The sequence below is a fragment of the Antechinus flavipes genome, chromosome 2 (genome assembly GCF_016432865.1).
Source record: "Antechinus flavipes isolate AdamAnt ecotype Samford, QLD, Australia chromosome 2, AdamAnt_v2, whole genome shotgun sequence".
In the NCBI taxonomy this organism is placed as follows: Eukaryota; Metazoa; Chordata; class Mammalia; order Dasyuromorphia; family Dasyuridae; genus Antechinus; species Antechinus flavipes.
In genome coordinates, this window is record NC_067399.1 from 327,933,784 (window position 1) to 327,951,608 (window position 17,825).

General features: G+C 32.7%; 1 protein-coding gene across 1 annotated transcript in view; it reads right to left on the bottom strand.

Annotated features, from left to right (window-relative positions):
- Window positions 1-17,825, bottom strand: part of ARMH4 (armadillo like helical domain containing 4) — a 150,554-nt gene that overhangs the window by 114,471 nt on the left and 18,258 nt on the right. Inside the window, exons 3-4 of the mRNA XM_051977735.1 lie at window positions 14,346-14,585; window positions 12,374-12,562 (exon numbers count right to left, since the gene is read on the bottom strand). Coding sequence (XP_051833695.1) covers window positions 12,374-12,562; window positions 14,346-14,585 — 429 coding nt within the window. The remainder of the gene's footprint in view (window positions 1-12,373; window positions 12,563-14,345; window positions 14,586-17,825) is intronic.

Here is a 17,825-nt window from a genome sequence, read left to right on the forward strand (position 1 = left end):
CCTCAGCCCTTAGCCTTGGGCCATAATAATCATTTCATACATGCTTACTGATTAAGTGACAGCAAATAATCATTTTATATTCTCACTCATTTAGTAAAATGAGTTGTTAATTTGCTAACATCTTCTGCCTACTAATTCCTATCAACTCTAGAAGGAAACTAATGTTTCATCAATCTGTTATTTTTCTTAGCTAAGTTTAAAATTAAATCATAGCAAAATTTCAAGTGGCCAAAAGAAACAAAGAAAGAAGCAGGGAAATCAATATTTAACAAATAAATTTATTGGTCTTTCAGCAACTTTTCTTGCAAAGACTTTTTTGCAGCAAGTAAAGCAGAATCTCTTCTAAACATGTCTCTGGGATGTTTTTTAAAGAAGGAAAAGCAATGACAATAAAATTATTACCTCACAAAAAAGAGATGTCCCAATATTATGAAACTGGATTTACTTCTTGGATAGAATTTCAAGAGGAAAAAAAATCTCAAACATCAAATCATAAACAAGACATGAAAGTCAGAATTTAAAAGTAAGTTTTAGAACTTGCTCATTCTTCATGGAAAATGCACTTAAGAAACTCTATAATTTGATATGTGTAGTCATCAAATGGAAACTTTTTGAGTTTATTATGTGATTCTCCAGCAGATGGCCCTCAAAGCTCAGGAAGAACCCAGTAACCTAAGTTTTTTTTTTTTTTTAAATAGCTACGACAAAATGCCAGCTACTCATAGTTAATTTATTGAAATGAAATAAAATTAAACTATCTAGTTGTTTAATCTTCTACAGATTTTTATTATATTGATAAAGTTTGAGACACTAATTCCAAGTGCAAGAAAATTATCCAAAAAGCCTATACACTATATAAGGATTGAGTTTTCATTGACTTTTTGGACTAATTCTAGAGATACAAAATACTTGGAGAAGCACATGTAACCTGGAAAACACGTTCAAACCAAATTCAACTCATTAGCAGAAGCAAAGCGAGGTTGTTATTTCACAAAATCACAGAATTTCAGAATTGCAAAAAAACTCAGAACCTATTTGGGGCAAACCATATATAAAAGAAACCAGTAATAGATAAATGATCTTCCAACCTATGATTGAAGACTTCTAAGAAAACAGGAGCCCTCCATCTCTTAGATCAGCCCATTCCACTTTTGGATAGTTTTAGTCATTACTAAGTTTTTCCTGACAAAAAGCTTATTTTTCCTTAATACATTTTTATTTATTTCATTAAATATTTCTCAATTATATATGCATTCAGACTTCATCAGTTCTTTTTCCAAATGTAGATAACATTTTTCATCATAAATTCAATCACAATTGTCTTGGATCATTGTATTGATCAGAACAGCTAGTCATTTAGAGTTGATCATCATACAATATTGCTATTACTGGGTACAATGTTCTGTTTCTGCTCTTCATTTTGCATCAGCTATGTAAGTCTTCCCAGTTTTTTCTGAAACTATCCTGCAGATCGTTTCTTATAGCACAATACCATTCCATCACAATTACATACCACAACTTGTTCAATCAGTTCCCAATTGATGAGCTTCCTTTAAATTTCTATTTTTTCACCACCACAAAAAAAAGAGCTGCTATAAATATTTTTGAATATATAAATCCTTTCACTTTTTAAAAATCTTTTTGGTATACAGATCTAGTAATGGTGTTTTATACACAATTTTATAGCCCTTTGGGCATAGTTCTAAATTGCTCTCCAAAATGGTTGGATCAATTCACAAGTCCACTAACAATGCATTAGTGTTCCAATTTTTCCACATCCTCTCCAAAATTCTGACATCAAGCTGAAAAATGGCCTCTTTTTAACCTCCAAATATTGTTCTCAATTATGCTCCTCTGTAGACCAAAGAAAACAATTTTGAACATTCCTCCACATAATAGCTCTTAAATATTTAAAGGCACTTATCACATCTCTCTTGAGTATTCTCTTCTCCAGGCTAAAAATGCTCAATTATTTCAATTAATCTTCATGTTACAAAAACTTAAGGTCTTTTATCATACTAGTTGTCTTCCTCTGCACACTGTCCGGCTTAATGTCTTTTTATATTCTGGTGTCCAGAATTGGACAAAATATTCCACATGAGGTTGGATATCACAGAATATGGTAAGATCATCCCTTCCCATTTCTGGCAGCTGTGTCTCTCTTTTAAAGCAACACTCAAGAAATCATTGACAATTATGGCTACTATATCCCACTAATTAGCTCATCTTAAGCTTCCCATCTACTAAAACTCACAGATCTTTTTTTATAACTACTTTCTAACCATGCCTTTTCCATCTTGAACTTGTGAAATTGATATTTTTTTAGTCCAAGTATAATACTTGATATTTAGCCTGATGGAATTTTACCATATTAGATTCAGCCCAGTTCTCTAACCAACACAAATTTTCTTAGATCCTGATCTAATGTTATTAGCTATCTGTCATAGCTTTGTGTTATCTGCAGACTTAATAAGCATGCCCTCTTTTTTTTTTTTACTTAGACATTGGATACCTGTCAATTAACTTAAGTTAATTAAATCCTTTATCTTATTGTTTTCCATTATGTATAGTCAATCAAACAGAACCAAATGAGCTATATATACAATTATTAAAACACAGATCATTTCAAATAGCAGATTAAAAACTCAATCATATATTAAGTGTCTATGTGTCAAGCTTTAGGTGCTGAAAAGATAAAAGAAAAATGAAACAGCAAGCCCTCAAGAAGTTTGTTTTCTATTGAGAGAAACAAAGTGTACACATAAGTATATTCAAAAAGTAATAAATTAGGGAAATATTTGGGTAGTAGACAGTAACCACTGAGAAGGAAGGATAAAGAAAGACTACTGTAGATAATTTTTGAACAACCTTATGAAGGAAATAAAAATTTTAAGAGACAAAGGTAAAGTATTAAGACATTTCAGGTATGAAGGAATATCCAACACAAAGAGCAGAGGCAAAAAGAAACGAGTCAAGGAAACTACTTAAAAGGCTGTCAGAATTAATCCAGACCACAGATGATGAAGATCTGAATGGAAGGGAAATATGGGGTGGGGAGAGATATCTCAATAAAAATAAAGAAACAGAGACATTAGTGAAATAAAATTGAATGAGGAATCAAGAATAAGCACCAGGTTGAAAACCTGATTGCCTGGAAGACCATTGTGCCCTGGACAGAAATAGAAAAGTTGGGAAAGGAGAGGATTTGGATGAGAAAGACAATGAGTTCATAGTACAAGTTGAACACCAACTTATATAGCTTGATTATTTCCTTTTAACAAATAGAAAATTACTAAAGTATAAAGTTACATGTACTATCAATTAGTATCACATTTTATTCTCTTTTATTTGTTTGAGGGTTTTATAATTCAACTGAAGGACTGAAGGGATTTTGTATATGTGTCAAAATAAAATGTATCCATTGAAAAATTAAGTATTTCACTAAATAGAAAAATATCAATAATCTTTCTACTTCTGGACTGGCTCTTCAATTTATCTAGTCCTTTACCTCGGTAAATTCCCATATTAATTTCTCTACTAAGACAGCATCATAATGTATAGATGATGCATGGTTCTTAAAAAATTTTCCTGGCAAACTCTGGCAGATTCCACACAGATAGAAAGGCTTCTATCCCAAGCTTTTGGTGATGCATTACATATCTGTCATCCGAGTACTGACTGAATGAACTCAGAAAGTTGAAGAAATAAAATGTTCATTTTATTTTAATTCAAGAAAAAAGAAGAAACTTTTTTCTTCTACAGAGGCTGCAATTTCACTTAAGTATATATAAGGTATATTACTCATATTTGGAGAGACTTGAACCAAATGGAAGTCTCCCTTTGTTGTTGTTGTTGAGCCATTTCAGTCATACCCAACTCTCCATTACTCCACATGGGGTTTTCTTGGCAGAGATACTGGTATAACTTATCATTTTCTTTTCCAGCCCATTTTACAAATGAGGAAATTTAGGCAGAATTAATGGCTTGCCCAGGGTCACACAGCTAGTGTCTAAGACTAAATTTGGACTCAGATTTTCTTGACTCTAGACCCAAGACTTTATCTCCCACGCCACCTAATCACCCCAAGTTCCCCTTACTTAATTTTATTTATTTTTATAAATAAACCACACTATTTGATGGAGCAATAGATAGTGATCTATATTCCAGTTATTCAGATACAAGCCTAGTGAACCTGGACAAGTCTCATAACTTTACTCCAATGCAGTTTCTTCATTTTTATAAATATGATAATAATATCACAGATTTCTTGTGAGGATTAAATGATATAACATGTAAAATACTTTGCAAATCTTTAAGCACTATAGAAATGTTAGCTATTTGTATGTCCCATAGCTATTTCCAGAGCCCCAGTGATATAGCATTTCTGCACATATTCTTTTTCTTAGTATCTCTCACCTTGCCTTTTAAAAAATTTTTCTTTTGACATAGCTATCTTCTCAAATATCAAAAATACCTTTGCCACCTGCTGTGTATTCCCAAGGAATCTTTTGTTGTATACCTAACTATATACCACAAAGATGGTGAGCCCTTCTAAGTGCAACAATCACAGTGATCTTCCCAAATCACAGAGTAAGAGTCCATGGTAATAGCCCAGGATAAAACCTTTGACCCAAGCATTGGAACAACCCTCTTCACAAAGGATTAATTTAATGTCTCATATTTCAAAAATCTTTAAGCCTCAGGGCTAAGCACCTAGAACTGTCTGCTACATTAAAAAACAATTTATTAAGTACTATATGTACTAAAAAAAAAAAAAAAGACCAAGAAGCAGCCCAATGTAACCTGAAACTGATAAGAAAGAGGAATTTTTTAAAAATTTGGAATGACAATTATGAAAAATATAAAAATAGAACTTTAATACACTAACTACAACCATATGACGAAAAGTAAGTTGGGGGAAAAAGGACAAAGAAACTTAATGGATCTGTAGAGAGAAACAATTAAAGTGATTTTGCTATGTTATGCATTGAAATTAATTCATTAAATGTTAATATGCCACTGGTTCCCCTTTACCCAGAAGTTAATTCATAAATTTGAGGGGCTTAAAGAACAGGATTGTATGAAATGGAGTGAATAAACTAATTCTCATCTCAAGACAATGAGTTATTTCATCTAATCTATTCCATCCCATTAGTCACCAAAGCCTAGCCAGTATTGACTGATTACACTCTCCTCTCCAAAAAAAAAGTATTGTCATGCCCTATCCACTTTTTACATTTTGCTCTGGGAATATTAATAATCAAGTAAATACTACCAATGCTGTTGGAAAAGATGTGACAATCTACCTCCCATTACCCACATTCAGAATCCTTATGATTGCCTTGATTAATGTGATCAATCCCCAATATGTGTTATAGCTCCTTAATTGAACGTAAACTCTATGAAGGACTGTCTCCCTTTTATATTTTTGCCTTTAGTGCCCACTAGCACAATGCCTCACACATAGCAAGTGCTTAATAAATGCCTATTGATTAATTTATCTGAATTGATGTTAAGTCTTCAATAATTCCTTTAAGTTAAAGATCATACAAGAAACAAAATAAGAATCATTTGACTAACAGTCTATAGTGTATGGCTGTTTTTCAGTACCTACTCCTCTCTTCCTTCAATATTTCCATGTCACCTAACTTAATTTTCACAAGAGTAACTTGGAATATAATGAGTATATAAAGGATAACTTTTGGATATAAATAGTAACCAATAAGGTATAATGAAAAATATTCATAGAAATCAAGTCCCACAATATTAGAGATAAATCTTAAAAATGATTAGTTGAGTCCCCTCATTTTATAGATAAACTGAGGTTTACAAAATTACATTTTTTTCCAAGATCATACAGTCAGTCAATAAACATTTACTAAATATCTGCTGTGTGTTAAGCCTTGAGCACACAAAGAAAAGCAAAAAATAGTCCTCTATCCTCAAAAAGTTCACAATTTAATCTAGCTAATTAGTGATAGGCCCGAGATTAGAATTTCTTTATTTCTTGACTTCCAAATCCAAATTCTTTTTAAAATGACATGTTGCATCCCTCTAAGCATCTGATAAGCATGTATGAAATAAATCATTTTTACTTTTTCCAGGTAATAAAATACTATAATAAATATAAAGGGGTATTTTTAAGTGACTCCAACCTTTTGACAGAAGACCAGAAACACAAGAGAAGTGAAAAGAAATTAATACTAGGAAGATATTTTACTTAATTATGATTATATAAAAAGAATTATTTCTATAAGGAAAATATAACACAAAAATCTATTAAAATGTGTGCTGATGACAACAGAAATTGTGAACCAAGTTTTGTGACAACATAGGGCAACCAACATAAATTTACAGTGTTTTAAAGTACTAAAAGCATAGCAAAAATATAACAACCATCCTGAGCACTGGGATTTACTGAGCATTTAAAATATCTGTGCTAGCAGTAAAGTGCTATAAATATGCCATCAATTGCAGACACATAATGATGATTTTAGGACTAGGCAACAAAATTATTTATTGTCATTTTTAAAACCATCCTCTAGATAGCTGAAAGAAGAAAGAAAACCATGATTTGGGGAAGAGGATGTGGAATCTTAGATCTTATTTTGAGAGAAAGAACAGGGAAACATAGGTGGGAGGAGTGAGGAGAGGCAAAAAAGGAGAAGGAAGGGAAAGGAGGAAAGGAAAAGGGAAGGGAGGGATAAGTGGGGTGGGGGAAGAGAGAGAGGAGAGAGAAACAGAGACTAAATGAAAGAGAGAGGACAGGGAAAAAAGAGGAAGAGAATATCAATAATTATTGAAGCTAAATGCCTACTTTTCTATTTCTATAAAATTTTATAAGACTAAATCAAGGACATCTTTGATGAAAGTATAAGACAGGAATAGGCAGGTTTTCACAAATGATATATTACAACACACCACACCTATAGAAGCATACAGTTGACTAAAAGATGTTTAAAAAATAAAAAATACTTTTGATTTCGTCAAATTGAAACACTATCTTTAAAATTTTTCTCCAAAAAGGTTTTTCCCATGCAAATGTCAGAAACCACAAAAGATTTCCTGAAAGATGTAATAGAAATGACTTTGTTCAATGACACTCTGAATATTAATACCAAGAAATACATAAAACATGGAGACTTGATAATGATGTTTGCTGTCATGGAAATTAACCACACCAGAGGCCAAATTGAAAAGGATTTCCCTCTAGATGGTGATATCCAAACACTCCTTTTTGTTAATAATATTGTTTTGATTGTACCAAATGCCTGAACTGAGATACATAATCATTCAAAAGAGTTAAACCAAATTATACAAATAAGAAAAAACAAAGGCATAAAGAATTTCTAGTTTCCACAATAGGTAGATGTATAGAAAACTCATTAAGTCAGTCCATCAACATATATATTTAGACAAGCATTAGGCATGGACAATGAATTAAACTTATAATTGAAAAGGAAAAAGGAGCAAGCTGGACTATCTGAGAAATTTCACAATACTTTTAATGAGTCTGAGTTTTTCCTAGAAACAAAGACCACTTCTTTTTAACCACAGAATTATTTTGTTGTTTCTGTTTTTGAGTCATAGAATTTTATAATATACAAAGAATTAAAATTTCAGGTTACCTGAAAAGCAATGAAAAGGTACATGGCATCATGATTGCCACTAAATAATTGTATAAGGGAACTGATGTAAAAGATGTTATCAGAGAAAGATATGACTGGCCAAAAAAAAAAAAAAAAAAAAAGGCAGGGGGAGGAGGGATAGGTCAGTCATGTGGTGAGTGTGAAAGAAAAATCAATAGAAAATTCATATATTCCTCCCTATGTCAAAAGATCCAGAAAAAAAGTTCCCTAAATACTAGAGGGAATTGCCTATGAGGAGTTTCTGGAAGTTCATGGAAAAGAGATCATGCCAGATGAAAATATATAAATAGAATGTGATCAGCAATGTGGAAAGAAATTGTCACAATGATAAAATTAGAGATCCATTAAATCATAAAGTTACAGGAAATCATCAATAACTGGGATCCTTATACTTAGCATCCTTGTACTTTATGAATCACATTTTGATTTACATAGATTTTTAGATAAATTTTCATAAAAATCTTGAAGTAGCTAAGAAAATGAAAAGACACAAACTACACTTCCCCTACTTTACTTCATGCAACTAAATCTAACTCAGCAGAAGCTTCATTTGCTTAATGCTATATAACAGGTTATAAAACCACAGTCTTAATTTAAAATTCATTATTTCAACTAATATGCAGGTTTGTATATTTTACTCATTTTGCCATCAAAATAAAAGGGCATGTTCTATCATTCCATCCCATAACAGCATCCTTCTCTTTTGCTCTTCCCATATTTATTCATGGTTTAGTGCTTTAGTCATTGATACCAAATTAAAATTCGAAGCATTTACACAACATTTAAGCCAAAATCTGTATTCCTCCTTAGGATAACAAAAAATGATTAACACAATACTGCAAAATTTTCAGTAACAATAAACTGTTCAATTTGATTCCATTTTTCTTATTCATTAATCTTATACAACCAAACAGCAGACACTGAAAACATTTAAATATATTTTACAAATAAAGCCTTTGATCTCTGAGGAGACCCCTGATGAGATTGTAATTGAATCACATCTCCAGTTATCTGTTGCATCTAACAGTGATATAAAAAGCTGGCAAAGGCAATGAAGTTCTTTCTAAGAAAGAAACTATTCATTCAGATAGAAAACTCAGGTAGATGAAAATTCAAATAGATGAACTCAAGTATATCTTCTATTTTAACTATAATGGATAAAAGGCACATGTTTCTTCCTCAAAATTATATAAAAAGAATAAAGAACTGAGCTGCAGGTCAGGATGGTGTGATTTCAAGTTCAAGTCACATACTGCCTATGTGACTCTGGGCAAAGTGAACTGTTGATTCAGCAATCCTGTAAATGACTTCATGTTCTAATGTTTAAATCTCAGCCTCCAGGGAGAGCTTGACAGTACCTATGTATTATGGCATGTAGTCTAAGTCTTTGTATGTCTTTTGAGTGAGTACTCTGTGTGTGAGTGTGTGTGTGTGTGTGTGTGTGTGTGTGTGTGTGTGTCCGTGTAGTGGAAATAAACAGCTGTTTTATGCCTGATTCACAGTGAACATTGAGAATATTTCTAAAAGGCCTGGAGAGACTTACAAGAACTGATGCTAAGTGAAGTGAGTAGAACCAAGAGAACATTGTGTACAGCAACAAGAAGATTATGTGATGATCAACTCTGATGGACTTGGCTCTTTTCAACAATGAAGTGATTCAGATCAATTCCAACAGACTTGTAATAGAGAGAGTCGTCTGCACTGAATATGGATCACAACATAGTATTTTCATCTTTTTGCTGTTGTTTGCTTCCCTTTTTTCTTTCTCTTTTTTTCTTTTTGATCTAATTTTTCTTGTACAGCATGATAAATATAGAAATAAGTATAGAAGAATTGCACATTTAACATATATTGGGTTACTTGTTGTCTAGGGGAGGGGAGTGGGGGAAGAGAGGAGAGAAAACTTTGGAACACAAGGTTTTGCAAGGGTGAATACTGAAAACTATCTTTGCATTTTAAAAAATTTATTATTTAAAAAAATAATATTTCCACTTCCTTTTTGAGAGATTTCAGACAGGAACCAAATCTAAACTTTAATAGACTTTTTAGTAGAATTCTGAAGTGGAAGGTATAAATAACAAGTGAATTCAAGAGGGGAAAATAGTGTGACCCCATTCCCCTATTCCCCAGAATTGAATCCAGTTCACATTGTTGAGTCCAGAACTTAGAATCCCCTTAGTGGAAGAGAGGGTTAGTGGCCCAGCCCCATGGTTACCGCAGTGGATTATATGTGTTACAATATTAATAACTATATCAGTTAATTTATAATTCCCCTTTTTCAAAAATAAACTTTATTTCAAAACTGCTCTGTCCCCTCTTCCTTTACCCACCTATTTTTTCTCCATTTCACTTATTCTCCTGAAACACTTTAGTAATTTAGTCTCTTACAAAGAATCTGAAAATATTGCATGAAGATAATTTCTAATATCTCTATAATAACATAAATTAATCTTAATGAATGAATTGTTGGGTAGATGCAAAAAGCCAGAAAGGTACATCTCTTTGCATTGTATTCAAGTAGAAAGTTATATTATTCCATGGAGTACAATTTTGTGTTCTCTTAAATAAAACTGCTTTCTTCAAGAATTCTAAGCAGATGCAAATCCAACAGTGAGATTATTCAATTACTAATTTATTTTATTTGTGAAACTGTTCTGGAGATTTGACAGTTGAATACACAGTGCACCCACTCTATTAATTATCCAAAATGTTTGACACCAGCAAATATTGGAAGTGAACTAACTACTTAGCAACCGGCCTTGATTTCAGATCTCAGTCTGGTTTATTTCTCCCAATCACTGGGATAGGAATGTTTAGTCCTAAATTCCCAATGAACACAAAACATTCCTTTGCAATTATCTCCCTAATGATTAAAAAAGATTTTTTAAAAATAAGATTTTTAAAAGGGAGAGTAGAGAGAGAGATGATGATATTTATCTCTCCCTCAATTTCTTATTTGGGTTTCAGCACTTTTAAATAGCTTCAGTCATGTTGAGGAAAAGCAAAGGAAAAGGAAAATAAAAGATATATAGATATATATAGATATAAAAGCTTGATACATATATATATATAAGCTCTGCTATATTCAACTCTAAATTAAAATATTGCTATTTGGGGGGTTGCAAAACTTCAAAACAAAATATCAACCCACTGATTTAGGAATAGTTGAACAAATTATGACACATGAATGCAAAGGTATACTACTTTACTGAAAGACATAAAGAATATGAAGAATTTTGAAATGAAAGAAATAAATGCACTAATGAAGAGTAATAAAATAAGCAAAGGCAGGAGAACAATATACACAATGCTATTGTTAATGGTCATCTTTTGTTTTTGAAGAGGACCAATGATATCACAATGTTGGGGTCAAGGTATACTGTGCTCAATTGTGAGCCTGAAAGATTCTACCACAGATCAGGCACAAATTATTTGAACATTTGAGATAGAGATGTGTCTCCATTTGTACATCTCATATATCCTTTTTGCTATTAGTACTATATGATATCATTACTATAAACCAAAAAAAATACTAAAAGATAGACAACTTCTGATTTAAATAATTACTCATGGTCTAGGAGAACAAATAATGAAATGAATTTTCAGTAGAAAGGGGAAGAACCACTACTAGTATGGAATGATGCACATATTGTTGCTGAATCAGTTTCATTTAATTTTTATTCTTTGTTACAAGGAAAGGCTTAATGAGAAAATAAGAATATATTGAGAAATGCTAATGGTGTAAAAATAGCAAGAATTAAAAAAACAAGAAGGAAGGAAGGAAGGAAGGAAGGAAGGAAGGAAGGAAGGAAGGAAGGAAGGAAGGAAGGAAGGAAGGAAGGAAGGAAGGAAGAAAGGAAGGAAAAGAAGAAAGACAATCTTTTTTTCAAGAGTTTCCCAGTGTTCATAGGAAGGGATTCTATATTCCTTCAAACAATATAATTTGGTGACCCTTGGATATTATCTTTGGCTTCAGCATCTCAAGTCAATGTCAAATATCACAGCATGTTAATTTCTGTCAGGGCTCTCTGTTTTAAGTGAAATAAGTGTTTCAACTAGGTCAGATATCACCCTTCCAGTCAGAGAAGAATGTCATTAGAATAAGAATTTTGATACATAGAAAAGAACAAAAAAAGAATATATAAGAAAATTAAGTTGGGATAACTCAAACTCCTTTCTTTTCTTTTTTTCTTCCTTTCCTTCTTTCTTTCTTTCTTTCTTTCTTTCTTTCTTTCTTTCTTTCTTTCTTTCTTTCTTTCTTTTTCTTCCTTCCTTCCTTGCATTTCTTAGACTAGGTTGCATTACCTCATCTAAGTTGGAAGTGTAGAAGTCTCTCATGGATCAAATCCTCCTCCTGATTGGCACAGGAGTTCTGACCTACTCAGTCTCTTATTTGGGCCAATTCTCCCCTCCTTAAGAAGCCTGGTAGCCACTGCCCTCTTTTTGGAGTGTACCACATTGGTGCTAGATTTAATAAGAATATCAAATTGCTTAGATAAGATAAACTGCAGCTCAGAACTCCCAAGCTGAAGAAATCTATCAACTTCAGCTACCTCAGCAAAAGTGATTATAGGCATGTACCATCACACCAAGCTCAAAATTTCTACTCAGACAAAACTAGTTGAGGAAAAAAGCCTTCCATGAGACTTCTGAGATGAGATGAAATAGCTTTGCATCTTTCACCAAAACCCGCCCCAAAATGCTCCCTTCTAGATCAAAGATACCTTGTGATTCCATCTGTTCCAGGTCATATGTCACAGAAGTACTAATGTGTCTTATAGATGGAAGGGTTCTTAATGTAGAAGTAACAGAAGCAGATGTCAAGGAAATATCCATCGTCTCCTCCATCATTCCTGGAAGAGTCACTGAAGGATCAAAGGCTGGAGATAATGTCTCTTCTTTTGAGCTGGTGACTGTTAAGGTTATCAATTTAAAAAATGTTTTTAAAACAGGACAGTAAACAAATTATCACAGAAAATGAGAAACATTCACGTGAACCCTTATTTCTCAAGCAAGAGCCAAAAATACCAATAACCCAAAATACAAAATAAATCATGCTTAGCAATAAAGTGAAGGGGCTTCCCTGCATTAAAACAGCTCATCCATTTTTAATTAGAGTTTCTCTTCTGGGAAAGGAAGTCATAGAACTATCATGGGATTATAGATTTAGAGTTGGAAAGGGCATGTCACAGGTCACACAAACTGTTTTTCACTACCCAATTAGTCTGTATGACAAATTATGAGCAGGTATGTGGCAGAATATATAAAATGCTGAGCCTGGAGTCAGAAAGACTCATCTTTCTGAATTCAAATCTGGCCTCAGACACTCTAGCTATGTGACTCTGGGAAAGTCATTTAATCCTGTTTACTCATCTGTAAAATGAGCTAAAAAAGGAAATAGCAAACCATACCACTATCTTTACCAAGAAAATCCAAGGAGTCACCAAGAGGCCAACAGGACTGAAAAAAATGACTGAACATATTATGAACTCATTACAACTTTGGTGGTTTCAATCCAGAAGCAAATAAATACTTATTGAGCATCTACTATGGAGAGGCAATGAAGTATAGTAGATAAGAAGGCTTCAAAGCAAGGAAAGCCTGAGCTCAAGTTCCATTTCTGACACATTTTGGCTGTGTGGTCCTGTAGAACATAGCCTAATAATATTAGGAGTTGTTGATCTGTATTGGTAGAGAGAATTTCCTTACCTGGAAGCTCTCTATACCATTAAAATCAAAGGTCCAGGGTCAATTAGATGGCACAGTGGAAGTTCTGGAAGTCAGGAGGACCTGAGTTCAAATCTGGTCTCAGACATTTAATAATTACTATTATCTATGTGACCCTGGGCAAGTCACTTAACCTGACTGCTTCTCAAAAATGAAAACAAACAAACAAAATCACAGGCCCTTTCCTTTCATATGCCCTATCTTCTACAAAGAAGTAAAACATAAGAAAGTTCAACCAGAAGTTCATCACCAAAAATTAAGGAAACTAGAAAAATATTCAAGGGTTTTCTCCAGCTCAAAAATCTGACAAAGTAGTAGCTTTGTCTACTACTTTAGCAAATTAAGATAGACTTGGGTAGATTGAAGAGTATTGTACTAGACCAAATTTATTCTGCATACAGCTTATTTTTACAGTTACTTACATGTCATCGCTCACATTACACCAAGAGTTTCTAAAGGGAAGTCTTATTTTTTCATATTTTGGGGATATCTCCAGTGCTTAGCCCAATGCCTTGATATATAATTAGGACTCTAAAAATGTTTATTGGTGTGACTTGATTTGAATGGGCATGCGATAAACTATATCAGCTCAATGACTGAGCCAGGCTTTTTGAGATGTCATTATATTTAAACATCCTCTTAAAATTCAACAAATAATAGTAGACTGATCTCTGAATATGCCAGACTATTCTAAGTATCCCAGAGAATGACACATCCCTTTTGTATTCAACCCCGCTTGGCTTCTAGATACATATGTATGTGTTGTTCTTTTTGAATCATTTTAGTTGTCCAACTCTTCATGACCCCATTTGGAGTTTTTTTGGCAAAGATACTGAAGTGGTTTGCTGTTTCCATCTTCAACTCATTTATATGGGTACATGCATCCCCACATTCAATTTTCCATGTCATCTCATGGAATGTACTCAACCCATAATATTAAGCCAGACTCTCTAACCTTAATTTTCATACCTAGAGTAACTGCCAGAGATAAAGGCATAACAGTAGCTGAGACAGTAGTTGCCAAGTATTCTGACTTTCTTGGTAGCTGAGTCACACTAGAAACCACTGTGATGGGAGACGGACTCTTATTTCTCTCCTCAGTCTCACCAGATTTGCTGGTGATCTCCACTGTAGAATCCTGCTTTTGTGTAACAGATGATAATGTAGCTCTTCCATCTTGACTAAGCATCATCTCTTGAGATATACTGTCTAAAAAAGAGAACATTTTAAATTTGTATTTCAAATATTCAAGTAAATCTCTGTATCCTCGAGTATGTTTATATTAATAAAACATGACAAAACAAAGATATGTTTCAGGAAAAGGAGTTGTAGTAGTTACAAAGGAATTTTTTAAGGAAAAGAACCAATAAATAAGTTTCATCTTTTTCCCCAAGAAAAAAAGAAAGCTATAAAATCAAATAAAAAATAAGATTTTATTGTAAAAATAAATTCTGAAAACAAAGAAGAAAGAGCACAACAACAATCCAGTTTTTAGCTAAGTCAAAGCTCCATTTTAGGAATATTCAAATGTTAAAATGATCAATTAAGAGGAAACAAATTTCATGCAATTGTGTGACAGGCTAAAATTTTCAGAGGTAAAATTTTTCATGTAAAATTCAAACATGAGAGGTAAAAGAGAGCCAGTTTAAAAAAAAAAAAACACTTAATGCCTCATCAATAAATGATCATTCAATATCTACATATGTTCACTAAGGGAAAATGGCCATATGAATGCCACTAACACACTTAGGTTTTTGTTGCACAGATCATAAATAGACTGGAAGCTTCTTAAATAAATTATTAATAAGGATGGAGATTGAAATGTGTTCTTTTATGCCTACTAACAGAAGGCATCCTCAACAAAAGTCGATTGACTCACATTCTAAAATTCAATTTCCAGGATAGCATTATGTTTTTTTTCCCCCTCAGTCTTACTGCTAGTTATAAAATATATTTGAGATTCTGTTCAATTCTAAAAACTAATTTAAAACCTTAGAGAGTTGATCAATAAATTTAAATATCATGTTTCAAAAGATGATAGCTTATTCAAATTTTATTGCTATGCTTATTGTCTAAATAATCTATCTACTTTCTGGTGTTGAGTGTTTTGATTTTTCAACATATAGTAGTTAATTCCTTTTTTTATCAATCTACTGGGATGCCCATTTTTTCTGTGTTTTTCTTTCTAAGGAGATGAAATACCTCATATGAATAAGAAAAAAGGTTATAAAGATCATTCCTATGTCAATAATATATGTATTCATTCATTATATATATTTATGTACATATATATATATACACACATATTATATAGTTATCCAGTGTGGTGCAATTAACAGGTTTTAAACAAGGAGTCAGAAAAAACTCAATTTGAATTTGACTCCAGAGATATGATAATTAGGTGATTCAGGATAAATCATCTCACTTCCCCTCAGCCTCAGCTTCTGGATCTGTCAAATGTAGATAATAATAGTGCTTAACTTACAAAGTTGCTATGAAGATAATAATAATAATAAATAATAAAATACCTAGCATTTATGTAGGGTTGCAAGGATTGCAAAGTACTTTGTGAGTATTATATGATTAGTTAGATTTTATTGTTATCTCCCTCTTACAGATGAGATTGCTGTTGTTCAGTCATTTTTTAGTTGTATCCAACTCTTCATGACCTCATTTGGGATTTTCTTGAAAAAAGATATTGGAAAAGCCATTTCCTTTTCCAGCTAATTTTATAGATGAGGAAACTGAGGCAAACAAAATTAAGTGACTTGCCCAGGATCACACAGCTACTGAGTGTCTGAGGCTAGATTGGAACTCAGGAAGATGTCTCCTGACTCTATACATTGCATCACCCATATGCCAAAGGATAAGGAAACTGAGGTTAAATAACTTGTTCAGGGTCACACAGCCAGGAAATGTCTAAGGCCAAATTTGAAGATGGACCTTTCTGACTCCAAATTCAGCACTATCCACTGCACCATCTAATTAATATTATTAACATAATATACATAACACTGTTTTATCTTTAAAGCCATATATCAGAATCATCTGTCATTATTATTACCCATGGTACAAAAGAAAGCTAAATTTGGAGAGGCCTTGGGATCAAATCTCAGCTGTGATACTAACAATTTCTATGATTTGGGGTAAATTACTATGGGACACAGTTTCCTCATCTATAAAACTGGAGTGGGGAGGAAGAGGATTAAATAATCTCTGATGTACCTTCCTTCTCAAAATCTGTAAAACAATAAAATTCTATATATTTATGTATAAGTATATGAATATGAGTACATCCTTAATGGTATCAAAAAACGTCAGTCAAGGAACTATGGTTATACCTCTCAGAATTAATAGTACCTAGTACACTGTCCTTTATGCTTTTAGAATTCTTTGGATGTGCATTGATTTTTATCAGATTGATATAAGCTTATCTTATTGCAAGTTCTTCAGGATCTTATTTAATTTTGAATTTTTCTCATTTTTCCATAGCATATTTTTTCATTAACAAGAGGAAAATCAAATAAAATAGCCTCTGTCTAGGATTCCAGGAGGGAGCAGATTTAGATTTCAAGTCTTAAATATCAAGTTACCCTACAAAAGTGATTGGTAATAAATGGGAATAAGAAAACAGGAGAGAGAATTGGGAAAAGTTATTGCTACAAAAAACGTAGTTAAAGCATGCTATATATTCATCCTTCCTACTTTAGATAACTAAGAAATAATTTTGTTAACTGTAGAAAAATTGAAAGGCCTGATCTTCAGCTGAAACCAGGTATTAAAAATAATCTCATTTAGAAGAACAATCTTTAAAAGACTATTATGCTATTTCTGGAATCAATTAGGAAAATGGCTAGTATCCTAAATCTTGTAGTCACCAAATACAGACTAGAAAAAGAAAGTTATATTTTTCCTTCATTATCTAAATTGGATTTAATCATTCTTTTTAAAAAGTCATTTCAACCTTGAAGTTTTCAATTAAGATTGAATATTTGAGTTGAATTGAAACCAAATTGAAAATCTGAATTCTCCATTGAAATGGAGAGAAATGTTTGACATCTTTGAACTCTAAGATGCTTTTTCAAACTCCAAAATGAAATAAGCATTAATTTCCTTCTTTCAGCTCATCATTAAAGGAAAATTCACTCGGTTTTAGAATTTCCTTTGTGTCTGATTCTCTAGCAGTGAACAAGAGAGAAGCTTCCCCTACTCACATACGTCAAAGTCAGATATACATGTCTCCCCAGCAGATAGCACTTGATAACCTGACACTTACTTAGATTTTCATAAATGCTTATTGAATGACTGACAAAAGAGGCTAGACAGCAGCAGATGGTTGCCCTCATTTTTTTTCTCATCCCCATTTACAGTCCTTGGGGGAAAACAAATTCAGAAGACTTGTGAAATTCATATAAATAAATATTCACACCTAAAACTCCTTTATACTCA